This window comes from Bufo gargarizans, chromosome 8, assembly GCF_014858855.1.
Source record: "Bufo gargarizans isolate SCDJY-AF-19 chromosome 8, ASM1485885v1, whole genome shotgun sequence".
In the NCBI taxonomy this organism is placed as follows: Eukaryota; Metazoa; Chordata; class Amphibia; order Anura; family Bufonidae; genus Bufo; species Bufo gargarizans.
The window spans coordinates 97871929-97889444 of record NC_058087.1 but is presented as its reverse complement, the minus strand read 5'-3'; the positions used below and the strand labels follow the sequence as shown (position 1 = coordinate 97889444).

At 45.0% G+C, this 17516-nt stretch overlaps 1 protein-coding gene across 1 annotated transcript in view; it reads left to right on the top strand.

The window, feature by feature from the left end:
* TRPM2 (transient receptor potential cation channel subfamily M member 2) overlaps window positions 1-17516 on the top strand; it is a 1289439-nt gene that overhangs the window by 10119 nt on the left and 1261804 nt on the right. Inside the window, exon 2 of the mRNA XM_044304068.1 lies at window positions 4216-4301. Coding sequence (XP_044160003.1) covers window positions 4216-4301 — 86 coding nt within the window. The remainder of the gene's footprint in view (window positions 1-4215; window positions 4302-17516) is intronic.

Here is a 17516-nt window from a genome sequence, read left to right as displayed (position 1 = left end):
AGATTGAGCCACATTGTGGCATCTTCAAACGGATCCGTCCCCATTGACTTACATTGTAAGTCTGGACGGATCCGCACGGATCCGCACGCCTCCGCACGGCCAGGCGGACACCCGAACGCTGCAAGCAGCGTTCAGCTGTCCGCCTGTCCGTGCGGAGGCGAGCGGAGCGGAGGCTGAACGCCGCCAGACTGATGCAGTCTGAGCGGATCCGCTCCATTCAGACTGCATCAGGGCTGGACGGCTGCGTTCGGGTCCGCTCGTGAGCCCCTTCAAACGGAGCTCACGAGCGGACCAGCGAACGCTAGTGTGAAAGGAGCCTAAGGAGGTTCTAACAGACCAAGGGACCCCATTTATGTCCAAAGTCATGAGGGAACTCTGTAAGTTGCTCCACCTAAAACAGTTACGGACATCCGTGTATCATCCGCAAACGGATGGCCTGGTAAAGAGGTTTAACCAGACGTTAAAAAATATGTTGAAAAGAGTGGTGTTTAAGGATGAGAGGGACTGGGACCTTCTTCTGCCCTATCTCACATTCTCAGTGTGAGAAGTGCCCCAGGCCTCTACCGGGTTCTTGCCCTTAGAACTGATGTACGGCAGACACCCTTGTGGTTTATTGGACGTCGCCAAAGAGGCGTGGGAACAACAAACCACACCGCACAAAAGTGTTGTTGAATACGTCAACCAGATGCAGGGACGGATGGAAACAGTGTTACCTCTGGTTAGGGAGCATATGGAGGCAGCGCAGCGAGCCCAGAGTCGGGTCTATAATCGGCAGGCTTGGGTCTAAAACTTTAACCCGGGTGATCGAGTGTTAGTTCTGGTACGAACTGTGGACAGTAAGTTCCTAGCTAGGTGGCAGGGGTACTTGAGAAAATTGGAGAGGTAGATTACAAAGTACACCAGCCAGGTGTACTTTGTAAAGTGGTAGGACTATGTTCTCATCACGGGCATCTATGCCCCTTTTGATGCAACCCATTATCTTATTGGCCTTGGCAGCAGCTGCCTGACACTGGTTTTTGCAGCTTAGTTTGCTGTTTATTAAAATTCCTAGATCTTTTTCCATGTCAGTGTTACCGAGTGTTGGAAAAAGATCTAGGAATTTTAATAAACGGCAAACTAAGCTGCAAAAACCAGTGTCAGGCAGCTGCTGCCAAGGCCAATAAGATAATGGGTTGCATCAAAAGGGGCATAGATGCCCGTGATGAGAACATAGTCCTACCACTTTACAAATCATTAGTCAGACCACACATGGAGTACTGTGTACAGTTCTGGGCTCCAGTGAACAAAGCAGACATAGCAGAGCTGGAGAGGGTCCAGAGGAGGGCAACTAAAGTAATAACTGGAATGGGGCAACTACAGTACCCTGAAAGATTATCAAAATTAGGGTTATTCACTTTAGAAAAAAGACTGAGAGGAGATCTAATTAATATGTATAAATATATCAGGGGTCAGTACAGAGATCTATCCCGTCATCTATTTATTCCCAGGACGGTGACTGTGACGAGGGGGCATCCTCTGCGTCTGGAGGAAAGAAGGTTTGTACACAAACATAGAAGAGGATTCTTTACGGTAAGAGCAGTGAGACTATGGAACTCTCTGCCTGAGGAGGTGGTGATGGTGAGTACAATAAAGGAATTCAAAAGGGGCCTGGATGTATTTCTGGAGCGTAATAATATTACAGGCTATAGCTACTAGAGAGATATCGTTGATCCAGGGATTTATTCTGATTGCCTGATTGGAGTCGGGAAGGAATTTTTATTCCCCTAAAGTGAGGAAAATTGGCTTCTACCTCACAGGGGTTTTTTGCCTTCCTCTGGATCAACTTGCAGGATGACAGGCCGAACTGGATGGACAAATGTCTTTTTTCGGCCTTATGTACTATGTTACTATGTTAAAAGCCTCAGCAGGTGTACCATGTGAATCTGCTCAAGCCATGGAAGGAAAGGGAAACCTGTACGGAAGACAGCCGACAACCATGGTTCCTAAGGGAAGCTGTTTCGGGCTGAAGCTGGGGAAGCGGTGCCACCGTGAAAATTGCTGACAGCCTCTCCTCTAAACAGGCTCAGGAAGCCAGGGAGTTCATTAGTCGGAACACGGATGTATTCTCCGACCTCCCTGGACGCACGTCTGTAATCCGGCATGACATTATCACTGAGCCTCAGGCAAAAGTCTGCTTAAAACCGTACTAGGTACCCAAGGCTCGGCGACAAGCCATCACTGAGGAAGTGCATTTAATGCTCCAGCTGGGTGTCATCGAGGAGTCAAAAAGTGAGTGGGCCAGTCCAATAGTATTAATACCCAAGCCAGACGGGACAGTGCAGTTCTGTAATGACTTCCGCAAACTTAATGTCCAAGTTTTCCGCGTATCCCATGCCTCGAGTAACATAGTAACATAGTACATAAGGCCGAAAAAAGACATTTGTCCATCCAGTTCGGCCTGTCATCCTGCAAGTTGATCCAGAGGAAGGCAAAAACACCCTGTGAGGTAGAAGCCAATTTTCCTCACTTTAGGGGGAATAAAAATTCCTTCCCGACTCCAATCAGGCAATCAGAATAAATCCCTGGATCAACGACCCCTCTCTAGTAGCTATATCCTGTAATATTATTACACTCCAGAAATACATCCAGGCCCCTCTTGAATTCCTTTATTGTACTCACCATCACCACCTCCTCAGGCAGAGAGTTCCATAGTCTCACTGCTCTTACCGTAAAGAATCCTCTTCTATGTTTGTGTACAAACCTTCTTTCCTCCAGGCGCAGAGGATGTCCCCTCGTCACAGTCACAGTCCTGGGAATGACTAGATGATGGGATAGATCTCTGTACTGACCCCTGATATATTTATACATATTAATTAGATCTCCTCTGAGTCGTCTTTTTTCTAAAGTGAATAACTTTAATTTTGATAATCTTTCAGGGTACTGTAGTTGCCCCATTCCAGTTATTACTTTAGTTGCCCTCCTCTGGACTTTCTCCAGCTCTGCTATGTCTGCCTTGTTTACAGGAGCCCAGAACTGTACACAGTACTCCATGTGTGGTCTGACTAGCAATTTGTAAAGTGGTAGAACTATGTTCTCATCACGGGAATCTATGCCCCTTTTGATGCAACCCATTATCTTATTGGCCTTGGCAGCAGCTGCCTGACACTGTTTTTTGCAGCTTAGTTTGCTGTTTATTAAAATTCCTAGATCCTTTTCCATGTCAGTGTTACCGAGTGTTTTACCATTTAATAAGTACGGGTGACTTGCATTATTCCTTCCCATGTGCATAACTTTACATTTGTCAGTGTTAAACCTCATCTGCCACTTATCTGCCCAAGCCTCCAATCTATCCAGATCGCTCTGTAGTAGTATACTGTCCTCTTCAGTGTTAATTACTTTACACAGCTTAGTGTCACCTGCGGAAATTGATATTTTACTATGCAAGCCTTCTACAAGATCATTAATAAATATATTGAAGAGAAAAGGGCCCAATACTGACCCCTGAGGTACTCCACTAGTGACAGTGACCCAATCTGAGTATGTACCATTAATAACCACCCTCTGTTTTCTATCATTGAGCCAGTTACTTACCCACTTACAGACGTTTTCTCCCAGTCCGAGCATTCTCATTTTATATACTAACCTTTTATGTGGTACAGTGTCAAATGCGTTGGAGAAGTCCAGATATACGACATCCATTGATTCACCGCTGTCAAGTCTAGAACTTACCTCCTCATAGAAACTGATTAAATTTGTTTGACATGACCGATCCCTCACAAAGCCATGCTGATATGGCGTTATTTGCTTATTTCCGTTAAGATGCTCTAACATAGCATCTCTCAGAAAACCTTCAAACAGTTTACCCACAACAGATGTTAAACTTACCGGCCTATAGTTTCCAGGCTCTGTTTTTGGACCCTTTTTGAATATTGGCACCACATTTGCCATGTGCCAATCCTGTGGGACATTCCCTGTCAATATAGAATCTGCAAATATCAGATTCACATTGTGCTAGGTTATTGCAGTTCAGCCTATCACTTGCATGCTGAGCTGCTTTACTGGATACAACTACATGCACATGGATGTTGCTATGTCAAGTACAGTAGTGAAGGGACCACAAAGATCCAATATGCATCTCTGCCCTTTTATACTAAAGCTGTGGCATATCTGCAGTCTTCCCATTTTTCCTTTATAATTTGTTTTATTTGAAATTCAATTCTTTTTGTTTTAATGCAGGAAAACATATGCTCTTGGATTGCAGAAAATATTAAAAAGAAAGAATGTATGTATTATGTGGAAAGTCCCAAGGTGACGGATACAAGGTACATTTTTATTATCTACTTATTAACATGGCGATGGCCAGTTCGTATTGTTCGACCGCTAACACATGCGGGCTGCCATCTTGACTCAAGTCCGGCGAGGCACAGGTAAGCCCTTACCTGTGCCTGCACTACGAGCTAGTCTGAAACAAATTTGGTCACCGGGAGCAGGCAGTTCCGAGAACAGCCACCGGGGCCTTCATCTGGCTGTTCTCGGAACTGCCTGCTCCCGCTGACTTCATTTGTTTCAGACTGGCTAGTGGCGCACGCACAGGTAAGGGCTTACCTGTGCCTCGCCGGACTTGTGAGTTAAGATGGCAGCCTGCATGTGTTTGTGGGCGAACAATGCGATCTGGCCATCACTGCTTATTAATGCTTTGGTTAATACATTTATTCAATTTTAGGTATGGTTTTACAGTTGGAATCTCTTTACTAATGTCCTTTAGTTTTATAAATCAAAAAATGTTGTAATGCTATGGTGTAATAATAAATATGTATATAATAATGTGTGTGTGTGTGTATGTATGTGTATATATATATATATAGATATAGATATATAGATATAGATATATATATATATATATATATATATATATATATATATATATATATATATATATATATATTATATTTTAATTCTTAAGACACTGATGGGAAACAATGGGGCAGATTTTATAATCCTATAGATGGTGTAAAGTTTGAAGGGTTATCTAGACATGCACCAAATTTAGCACAATGCCTCATGCTGGATGATATATTTGGTGGAGGTCCAAACACTTTTGTCCAGTTCTATACTAACTATTGGTTGGCCTACTTTGAGACAGAATTTTATGCCAGAATCTATGCATAATTTGGTCACAGAATGTTGCATATTGGGTCACATCCCTTTTTGAGTACAGTCACACTCCATTCCCATTAAGCCACATATCTTGACAGACTAACGGCAGAAACTGTCTACAAGCCTAGATGCAATTTTATTTAGTTGTAAATATATACATATCAGCTTAAATTTGGGGTCAGGAAAGAAGAAAGAGGAGCTCATTGTCAGAAGTTCATTGTCCTCTTCAACAACAATAGGAACATCTCGTGCAATCCAAGAAAATTTTAAAGGGATTGTCCCATCTAAAAAATTGGGGGCATATAGCTAGGGTATGCCTCCAATGTCCGATAGGTGCGAGTCCCACCTCTGGGACCCACACCTATACTTTCAACATTGCTGGCTAAGTCCCTGCAGAGCATGCACGGCCTCCCCTCCAATAATTCCTGAGAGAGTGATGAAAATAGTCAAGTATGTATGTACTAAATGTCCTCCTGGGGTCTCTACAGTATATACTGTAGACGAAATAGGGCAGAAGCTTAGAAAAATAATTAAATATTGTTGCACAATAAAAGGAAAAAGGACAGCTCTACCTGTGGCAACATATTTTGTAGCCCTGACTACAACATCTGAGATATGATAAGACTGGTAGAAGAGGAAATTTCATATTTTAGACAGTCAAGGACATCTGGGATTACAAAGTAATTTGCAAACTCAAGTTTTAAATTACTTAAAGGGGTTTTCCAATAATATTGATTTTTAAAGTGCCCAGTGCCTGCCCCTGAAATAGAAGATTCATATTTACCTGCTACAAGCCGCTCTGGTCATTATTACTGCCACCGCATTGTTTACATCCAGCAGTGTATGGGCAGGGTCACATGCACAGCTCCAGCCAATGACTGGCTTCAGTAGTGATGTGGCCACAAGCAGCTAAACGCTTAATCTGACTGCTATCTCTCCAGATACTTGCAAACAAATGCATGCTCAGCTCAACCAAACATACGTATCTAGTGAAAGGACAGAGGAGACAAACAGAATCATTGGGCTGAGTCTTATGTCCTGAGCACAACAGAATCCCTTAACATCAGCTTTCAGGGAGAGCCAGAAGCCACCATACACAGTAATGTTCGGCTGAACCCACCAAAATCAGCAGGAATGGATGGTGCATATCTAATGTGTGTGTATGGCCAGCTTTATAGTATATTTACTGATCCCCAAGGGACAGAGGGGTAAAACTTAAAAAGCAGAAGATTTATACGTTCTGAAGAGAAACCAGAGTATACTCTGGTTTCTCTTCAGAACGTATAAATCTTTCGCCTTTTAAGCTTTACCCCTCTGTCCCTTGCGGATCAGTAAATATGCTAAATAATTTTGGGAGTAAATCCGGCCTCTCTGTTTCTGCCAGCTTTATAGTCCCAAATATAAAAAGATAATTTGAAAGTTATCTATATTATTGTACAGTCAGATATTTGTATGTATACTAACTGATTCAAACCCCTCTTGCTTAAGTCCCACCATTTTGATTCTCCCCACCACTGCAGCTGTGACTTCATCTTCTTGGATGCAGCAATGACTTACCTGTACAATGTACATGATATTTGAAGCCAATTAGAGATGAGCAAATTTTAAAATATGCTATTTCCGGGCAGCAGCAGCAGGAGGATACCACAGAGTAGCAAGGTGACAGTACAGTGGTTTGATTCAGGCATTTGAAATACCGCCATTTGGTGCAACAATATTGAATTCAGGCCTACACTAGTTCAGGCCATGTGAGATACCCCTTCAACATGTAGGGGTTTGATTCAGGGATTTGAAATACCGCCATTTGGTGCAACAATATTGAATTCAGGCCTACACTGGTTCAGACCGTGTGAGATATAACCTTTAGATACTATCGTTCTATTCAACTATTAATTAAACACCCATTTAGGGCAAGATCCTAAATTCGAAAAATATGAGGAGAGAGTGAAATAAGGGTCGTGGCCCAGGTCGTAGTGCGGCTGGTGGAGCTCCTGTTGCCGGGAGAGGATGTGGTCGATCTGTGCAAGCTACACTCACAAGTGAAACCCCTTCCTCAGGTGCGAGTAGGCAGCAAAACCTGCAGCGGTATTTGGTCGGGCCTAATGCTGCTCTTCGAATGGTGAGGCCTGAACAAGTACAGGTGATAGTAGATTGGGTTGCTGACAGTGGATCCAGTTCCTTCACGATGTCTCTCACCCAGTCTCCTGCTGAAAGATCAGAGTTGGCACCTGCAGCCGATGTCCATCAGTCTTTCACCTCACCGCCTTGCAAATCAGCCAAGCAGTCTGAGCCCTAAGTCATGCAGCAGTCTCTGCTGCTTTTTGATGACTCTGTTAGCAAGGTTTCCCGGGGCCATCCACCTAGCCATGCCCCAGAAGCGGAAGAGATTGAGTGCACTGATGCCCAACCACTTTTCTTTTAAGATGAGTACATGGGAGGACCATCGCAGCATGTTTCGGATGATGACGAAACACGGGTGCCAACTGCTGGGCCTTTGGAAAGTGTGCAGACCGACAAGGAAGGCGGGGGTGTAGACTGGGTGGAATATGATGTGGAGGACGATGAGGTCCTCGACCCAGCATGGAATCAAGGTCATGCGAGTGACCCATGTAGTTTGGAGGAAGAGGCGGTGGTCGCACAGAGCCACCAGCACAGCAGAAGAGGGAGCAGGGCGCAAAAGCTGAGCGGCTGTCCTCTAGATAGTACGCCTCCTACTGCCCATGGTAGCAAGGGACCAAGCACACCAAAGCCAGCTCCAAGGAGTTCCCTGGCGTGGCAGTTCTTATGACAATGTGCTGACAACAAGACACGAGTGATTTTCACGCTGTGCAATCAGAGCCAGAAGCGAGGCATAAACGTTCTCAACCTGAGCACAACCTGCATGACCAGGCATCTAAGTGCGCTTCAGTTTGCCTCCTGTTGCTTCCTCCTCCTCTACCAGCTCCTCATCTGGTCAGCGTAACACCTTCACCAGCAACTTCAGCACAGCTAGGGGTAAACGACAGCAGGCAGTTTTAAAACTTATCTGTTTGGGGGACAAACCCCAACCCGCGCAGGAGCTGTGGATGGGCCTTAACCCCTTAGGGACACAGCCTTTTTACACCTTAGGACCAGGCCATTTTTTGAAAATCTGACCAGTGTCACTTTAAGTGATGATAACTTTAAAACGCTTTGACTTATCCAGGCCATGCTGAGATTGTTTTTTCGTCACATATTGTACTTCATGACACTGGTAAAATAAAGTTAAAAAAAATATTTTGTTTTGCATAAAAAAAATGTCAAATTTACCAAAAATTGGGAAAAATTAGCAAATTTCAAAGTTTCAGTTTCTCTACTTCTGTAATACATAGTAATACCCTTAAAAATTGTGATGACTTTACATTCCCCATATGTCTACTTCATGTTTGAATTATTTTGGGAATGATATTTTATTTTTTGGGGATGTTACAAGGCTTAGAAGTTTAGAAGCAAATCTTGAAATTTTTCAGAAATTTACAAAAACCCAATTTTTAGGGACCACTACAGCTCTGAAGTCACTTTGCGAGGCTTACATAATAGAAACCACCCAAAAATGACCCCATTCTATAAACTACACCCCTCAAGGTATTCAAAACTGATTTTACAAACTTTGTTAACCCTTTAGGTGTTGCACAAGAGTCATTGGCAAATGGGGATGAAATTTGAGAATTTCATTTTATTGCCTAATTTTCCATTTTAACCAATTTTTTCCACTAACAAAGCAAGGGTTAACAGCCAAACAAGACTGTATCTTTATTGCCCTGACTCTGCCGTTTACAGAAACACCCCATATGTGGCCGTAAACTACTGTACGGCCACACAGCGGGGCGTAGAGTGAAAGGTGCGCCGTTTGGTTTTTGGAAGGCAGGTTTTGCTGGACTGGTTTTTTGACACCATGTCCCATTTGAAGCCCGCTGATGCACCCCTAGAGTAGAAACTCCATAAAAGTGACCCCATCTAAGAAACTACACCCCTCAAGGTATTCAAAACTGATTTTACAAACTTTGTTAACCCTTTAGGTGTTGCACAAGAGTTATTGGCAAATGGGGATGAAATTTGAGAATTTCATTTTTTTGCCTAATTTTCCATTTTAACCCATTTTTTCCACTAACAAAGCAAGGGTTAACAGCCAAACAAGACTGTATCTTTATTGCCCTGACTCTGCCGTTTACAGAAACACGCCATATGTGGCCGTAAACTACTGTACGGCCACACAGCGGGGTGTAGAGTGAAAGGTGCGCCGTTTGGTTTTTGGAAGGCATGTTTTGCTGGACAGTTTTTTTTTGACACCATGTCCCATTTGAAGCCCCCTGATGCACCCCTAGAGTAGAAACTCCATAAAAGTGACCCCATCTAAGAAACTACACCCCTCAAGGTATACAAAACTGATTTTACAAACTTTGTTAACCCTTTAGGTGTTGCACAAGATTTAATGGAAAATAGAGATACAATTTCAAAATTTCACTTTTTTGGCAGATTTTCCATTTTAATATTTTTTTTCCAGTTACAAAGCAAGGGTTAACAGCCAAACAAAACTCATTATTTATGGCCCTGGTTCTGTAGTTTACAGAAACACCCCATATGTGGTCGTAAACCGCTGTACGGGCACACGGCAGGGCGCAGAAGGAAAGGAATGCCATACGGTTTTTGGAAGGCAGATTTTGCTGGACTGGTTTTTTTGACACCATGTCCCATTTGAAGCCCCCTGATGCACCCCTAGAGTAGAAACTCCAAAAAAGTGACCCCATTTTAGAAACTACAGGATAGGGTGGCAGTTTTGTTGGTACAAGTTTAGGGTACATATGATTTTTGGTTGCTCTATATTACACTTTTTGTGCGGCAAGGTAACAAGAAATTGCTTTTTTGGCACCGTTTTTTTTTTTTTGTTATTTACACCATTCATCTGACAGGTTAGATCATGACGTAATTTTAAAAAGCAGGTTGTCACGGACGCGGTGATACACAATATGTATACAATTTTTTTTTTATTTATGTACGTTTTACACAATAATTTCATTTTTAAAACAAAAAAAATGTTTTAGTGTCTCCATAGTCTAAGAGCCATAGTTTTTTAAATTTTTGGGCGATTATCTTAAGTAGGGTCTCATTTTTTGTGGGATGAGATGACAGTTTGATTGGCACTATTTTGGGGTGCACATGACTTTTTGATTGCTTGCTATTACACTTTTTGTGACGGAAGATGACAAAAAATGGCTTTTTTTACACCGTTTTTATTTTAATTTTTTTACGGTGGTCATCTGAGGGGTTAGTTCATGTGATATTTTTATAGAGCCATTCAATACGGACGCGGCGATACCTAATATGTATACTTTTTTTTTTTTTTATGTAAGTTTTACACAATGATTTCATTTTTGAAACAAAATAAATCATGTTTTAGTGTTTCCATAGTCTAAGAGCCATAACTTTTTCAGTTTTTGGGCGATTATCTTGGGTAGGGTATGATTTTTGCGGGATGAGATAACTGTTTGATTGTTACAATTTTGGCGTAGATGCGACTTTTTTGATCACTTTTATTACCTTTTTTGGGAAGTAAGGTGGGCAAAATTCCAATTTCATCATAGTTTTTAATTTATTTATTTTTTTTATGGCGTTCACCGTTCGGGTAAAGTAACATGACCGTTTTATAGATCAGGTCGTTACGGACGCGGCGATACCAAACATGTGTAGGGAATTTTATTTTTTTCATTTTTAATCAGTGATAAATGTGTTTTTTGATTTTTACTTTATTTTTCACTTTTTTCACTTTTTTTTTGACCCAGACCCACTTGGTTCTTGAAGATCCAGTGGGTCTGATGTCTGCATAATACAGTACAGTACAATATATATTGCACTGTACTATATTTTACTTACACTGAACAGATCTATGCTTTCAGCACAGATCTGTTCAGCACCATGGACAGCAGGACGCCTGAGCAGGCGTCCTGTTGCCATGGGAACCTTCCCCGTCTGCTCAGTAGTGGCCAGAACTGCGCAGACGGGGAAGGGTAAGGACGGGGCTCTGGGGGGGCTGCCTGGGAGCTCTCTCCCTCTCCATTCGGGGGACTGCAAAGGCACAGCAGCCCCCCGATCGGAGAGGGAGGGAGCTCCCTCTTACTGTTAACCTTTTCCATACAGCGGTCCGTACGGACCGCTGTATGGAAAGGGTTAAACGGCTGACATCGCATCACCGATGTCAGCCGTTTATACCAGGGTGCCAGCAATGTGCTGGCACCCTGGTATAACCCACTAGACGCCAACGATTACGCAATGGGAGGCGGGCGGGGGATCGCGATCCCGCCTACCGCACCGCCCGCCTCCCGCACCGCCCGCAACCCTCCCCCTGCACCTCCCACCGGGCAAAAATCACTAAGGGGTGCAGGGGGGAGGGATACATTTATATTTTACCAATGCAAAAGTTTCTGATCCCCGCGGTCAGGGACCGCGGGGATCAGAAACTGCAGAAATCGCAGCAAACCGCAGGTCTGAATTGACCTGCGGTTTGCCGCGATCGCCGACATGGGGGGGTCACGGGACCCCCCCGCGCATTTAGCCTAGGTGCCTGCTCAATGATTTGAGCAGGCACCGGGTTCCGATCACTGCCAGCCGCACGGCAGTGATCGAAAATGCACAGAGCGTACCTGTACGCCCTGTGTCCTTAAGTACCAGGGCACAAGGGCGTACCTGTACGCCCTGTGTCCTTAAGGGGTTAAACAACAGACCGATGAGTGGTTTGTGCCAGTGAGCCTCAAGCCTGGCCTGGTGGTGTGCGATAATGGGTGAAATCTCGTAGCAGCTCTGGGACTAGCCGGTTTGATGCACATCCCTTGCCTGGTGCATGTGCTGAATTTGGTGGTGCAGATATTCCTTAAAAATTACCCCGATATGTCAGAGCTGCTGCATAAAGTGCGGGCCGTCTGTGCGTGCTTTCGGCGTTCTCAACCTGCTGCTTGCCTGTCAGCACTGCAGCGTAACTTAGGCCTTCCCGCTCACCTCCTCATATGTGACATGCCCACAAGGTGGAACTCCTGCAATTTTTTGTTGTGAAATTCCACTGCTTATACCTAGTAGGCCGGTTAACAAGAAAAAAATATATAAATTGGCAGTTACATTCTCTGGTGAAATTCAGCATTTTTTTGGTTTGGTACATTTTAGGGTCAAATTCACCAATTTTTGGGTGTAATATACCCCTCCTCTAACTAGTTGACAGCTTGATAAATTTCAATACGTTTTATTTTACATTTTCGGGTGATAAACAATTGTTTTCTGTCATAGACCCCTGCTCAAACAAGTAATTTCTGTAATTTTTCTGTTACATTCTTGGGTTGACATTATGCAATTTGAGACGTGAATAAACCCCTGCTCTGCATAGGTGACGGGGAATATGTCATGGATGGTGTTGCAGAAAACAAGAAGTAACAAATAAAGATCCGACTGACTTGATCCCAAACTAAGGAACAAAAGGGTGAGCCCTATTAAAGCCCTATAGCTCTCCCTGACTGCTCAGCCCATGCAAAGATCTCTGTGATAGAAAGTTGCATGTCCATGTACCTAGACTGAGTGACAACTGAAAACCCTATAATAGTGAGGGGACACAACCACCGGCTCCCTGCACTAAATACGGAGCGAGTCAGTGTCACCTAGAATCAAGCCAACAGGAAAACAGAAAGGGATAGACTTACTGAGAAACCAGCAGTAGCAAACTTCTAGCACTGAGCACAATCCAGGAAGTAGTATAAACCACATAGTGAGGCAGTATGGGAGCTGGGAGAGGGAGAAGAGATGTCAAAGCGAAACCAAAACAAAAGAACATCATGCAGGAGGTACTGAAGAACGTCTATCAGAACTTCTCAGAGATCTGGTGGTGACAGTACCCCTCCTTCTACGAGTGGACGTCGGACACTCAGAGCCCACCTTCTCAGAATGGGAGCTATGGAACGCCCTGATAAGACGAGTGGCCTTAATGTCCGCCACTGGAACCCACATCCTCTCCTCAGGACCATAACCCTCCCAATGAACGAGGTACTGAAGAGAACCGCGGATAATACGAGAGTCTACAATCCTAGAGACCTGAAATTCAAGATTACCATCAACCACAATCGGAGGTGGAGGCAAAGAGGAGGGTACAGTGGGTCGGACATAAGGTTTTAATAGGGACTTGTGAAAAACATTATGGATCCTCCAAGTCTGAGGAAGATCAAGACGGTAGGCAACGGGATTGATGACTGACAAGATTTTGTAAGGCCCAATAAACTTAGGACCCAACTTCCAGGAGGGAACCTTCAATTTGATATTCTTAGTAGACAGCCACACCAGATCACCAACATTCAGGTCTGGACCAGGCACACGTCTCTTATCCGCCACACGATATCTCTCACTCATGCTCTTTAGATTATCCTGAATCTTTTGCCGATGACTAAGACTAGTAGAATCTCTCCTCATCAGGTAAACCAGAAGACCCCTCTCCAGAGAATGTCCCAAACTGCGGATGAAACTCATATGCACCAAAAAATGGGGACTTATCAGAGGACTCCTGGCAAAGGTTATTTAAAGCAAACTCAGCAAGGGACAAAAAAGAACAGCAATGCTCCTGATTCTCCACCACAAAACAGCACAGATATGTCTACAGATTCTGATTGACGCGCTCTGTCTGGCCATTCGACTGCGGGTGGAAAGCAGAAGAGAATGACAACCGAACCCCCAAGCGAGAACAGAAAGCCTTCCAGAATCTGGAAACAAACTGCGTGCCCCTATCAGAGACTATGTCTGAAGGAATACCATGCAATTTGACAATGTGATCAATAAATGCCTGCGCCAGCGTTTTAGCATTGGGCAACCCAGGAAAAGGAATGAAATGCACCATTTTGTTAAAACCGTCCACCACCACCAGAATCACAGTCTTCCCCGAGGAACGAGGCAGGTCAGTAATGAAGTCCATGGACAGACGTGTCCAAGGACGGGAAGGAATGGGTAATGGGAGGAGAGGACCTGATGGCTGCGAATGAGGGACTTTGGCACGAGCGCAAGTCTCGCAGGCTGCCACAAAACACTCAACCGACTTGCGTAGCGCCGGCCACCAGAATCTCAGAGCAATGAGATCCACTGTGGCTCTACCTACCGGGTGCCCAGCAAGGACAGTATCGTGGTGCTCCTTAAAAACTTTGTGTCGTAAAACGAGAGGCACAAACAACCTCCCAGGAGGACAAAGATCAGGAGCCTCTGTCTGGGCTGCCTGAACCTCTGCCTCCAATTCAGGATAAAGAGCAGAGACCACCACCCCTTCAGCAAAAATGGGACCCGGGTCTTCAAAGTTCCCCCCTCCCGGAAAACAACGTGACAGGGCATACGCCTTCACATTCTTAACCCCAGGGCAGAACGTGACAACAAAATTAAACCTAGAAAAGAACAAAGACCATCTGGCCTGTCTCGGGTTCAGACTCTTGGCTGACTCCAAGTAGGCCAGATTCTTATGGTTGGTAAACACGGTAATAGGGTTTCTGGCTCCCGCTAGCCAATGGTGCCATTCCTCAAAAGCTAACTTGATGGCCAACAACTCCCTATCTCCCACATCGTAGGTTCTCTCTGCGGAGGAGAGTTTCTTCGAGAAAAAGGCACACGGATGCCATTTGGCAGGAGAGGGACCCTGAGACAAGGCTGGGAGAGGGAGAAGAGATGTCAAAGCGAAACCAAAACAAAAGAACATCATGCAGGAGGCACTGAGGGAACGTCTATCAGAACTTCTCAGAGATCTGGCAATGACAGAATAAAATTTCTGAAATGCTTCTTTAATTAATGGGGGCCACCTCCTTTAATTCAATGCTTTAACTTAAACAAGTTGTAACACATTTAGGCTTCAATGCTTTGTCCCACATTTCCGCTATACTCTTGTGGGCAACATTTGTGCCTCAATAGCTTTTTCCCACATTTCTTCAAAATACCAATTTTTTTTTAAATAAATTTTATCTCTCTTAAATTTGGTCTTTTTCTCCCTCTCCCTCTCCTCTCCGGCCTGGAACCCTGATTCCCCACCACCAGTAATCACCATGGTAGGCGCATAAAAGAACATCGAAAGTTGACAGAGCAGATATCAAATTGGATCGTGAACATCACGGGGACGTGCGACATGGTGGATGGGGCAGTAAGTATGCACACGCCTACACGAACTAACTGACAGGGGTCATCCCCTGCAACTTCTGGGTCTCCATATTGGGCACATGGCCTGAGCATGCCCTTTACACCTTGGAGGTGCTGGCCTGCCCTGTAGCCGGTGTATTATATGAACGTGTGTTTAGCACGAATGGAGGGTTATATTTCCCAATGTTTTGGGGTGTACCCAAATTTAAAAAAATATAAATAAATTTTAAAACAAAAGGCAGTGTAGGCTACCTCCTCCTTTCCACCGCCACTTTCACCTACACCGCCACATCCACTGCCTCCTCAACCTCCTACTCCATAGGGACCTGGTCCTCCTATATCAAGATTATTTTTTTTATTTTTACATATTTTATGTTATTTAAAGTTATTTCCTTATCCACATTTGTTTGCAGAGCACTTGCCATGCTCTTAACCACATTTTGACAACATTTGCAGCCCTCTAGCCATTTCCATGACCTTTTTACAGCCATTTTAGTGCTCAAAAGTTCGGGTCCCCTTGACTTCAACGGGTTTCGGGGTCAAGTTCGGGTCTCGTACTCAAACTTTTTTACGAAGTTCAGTCGAACCCGAACATCCATGTGTCCGCTGAACTCTAATAGTGAGGAGATGGCAGCAGAAGGATACCACAGAGTGGAAAGCTGACATAGCATGTATATGGAAGTAGCAGCAGCATCAGGAGACCACAGAGTGGCAAGGTGACATAGTATGAAGATAGCGGCAGCAACAGCAGCAGGATACCACTGAGTGGCAAGGTGACATAGTGTGGAGATGGCAGTAGCAGCAGGGGAATGCCACAGAGTGGCAAGGTGACTTAGTGTGAAGATGTCAGAAGCAGCATTAGGATACCACAGAGTGGCAAGGTGACAGTGTGGAGCTGACAGCAGCAGCAACTGGATACCACAGAGTGGTAAGGTGACATAATGTGCAGATGGCAGCAGCAGCAGGAGGACACCACAGAGTGGCAAGGTGGCAGTGTGGAGATGGCAGCAGCAGCAGGTGGATGCCATAAAGTGGCAAGGTGAAATAGTGTGGAAATGTCAGCAGCAGCAAGAGGGTACCACAGAGTGGCAAGGTGACATAGTGAGTAGATGGCAGCAGCAGCATCAGAAGACCACAGAGTTGCAAGGTAACATGGTGTGCCGATGGCAGCAGCTGCAAGAGGATACCACAGAGTATCAAGAAGACAGTGTGGAGATGGCAACAGGAGGATACCACAGAGTGGCAAGGTGACATAAAGTGGAGACACCAGCATCAGGAGACCACAGAGTGGCAAGGTGACAGTGTGGAGATAGCGGCTGCAGCAGGAGGATACCACAGAGTGGCAAGGTGACATAGTGAGGAGATAGCAGCAACAGCAGCAAGGGGATTCCACAGAGTGGAAAGGTCACATAGTGTGAAGATATCAGCATCAGGAGACCACAGAGTGGCAAGGTAACATAGTTTGCAGATGGCAGCAGCTGCAAGAGGATACCACAGAGTGGCAAGGTGACATTATATGAAGATGGCAGCAGCTGCAGGATAATACCACAGTGTGGCAAGGTGACATAGTTTGGAGATAGCAGCAACAGCATCAGGAAACCACAGAATGGCAATGTGACAGTGTGGAGAAGGCAGCGCCTGCAGCAGGATACCACAGAGTGGCAAGGTTACATCGTGAGGAGATGGCGGCAGCAGCAGGAGAATACCACAGAGTGGTAAGGTGACAGTGCGGAGATGGCAGCAGCAGCATCAGGATATCAGAGTAGCAAAGGGACATAGTGTGGAGAAGGCAGTAGCAGCATCAGGAGACCACAGAGTGGCAAGGTAATGTAGTGTGCAGATGGCATCAGCAGAAGCATTATCAGGAAGCCACAGAGTGGCAATGTGACAGTGTGGAGATGACGGCAGCAGCAGCATCAGGAGACTAGAGTGGCAATGTGATATAGTGTGGAGATGGCAGCAGCAGCAGCATGAGAAAACCACAAGGTGGCTACGCACGGCCGGACGGACACCAAAACGCTGCAAGCAGCATTTGGGTGTCCGCCTCCTGAGCAGAACGGAGGCGAAACGGAGCCATACTGTTGCATTCTGAGCGGATCCACTCAGAATGCATTTGGGATGTACGGATCCGTTCGGGGCCGCTTGTGAGAGCCTTCAAACGGAACTCACAAGTGGAACCCCGAACGCAAGTGTGAAAAGTAGCCTAACACAGTGTGGAGATGGTGGCAGCA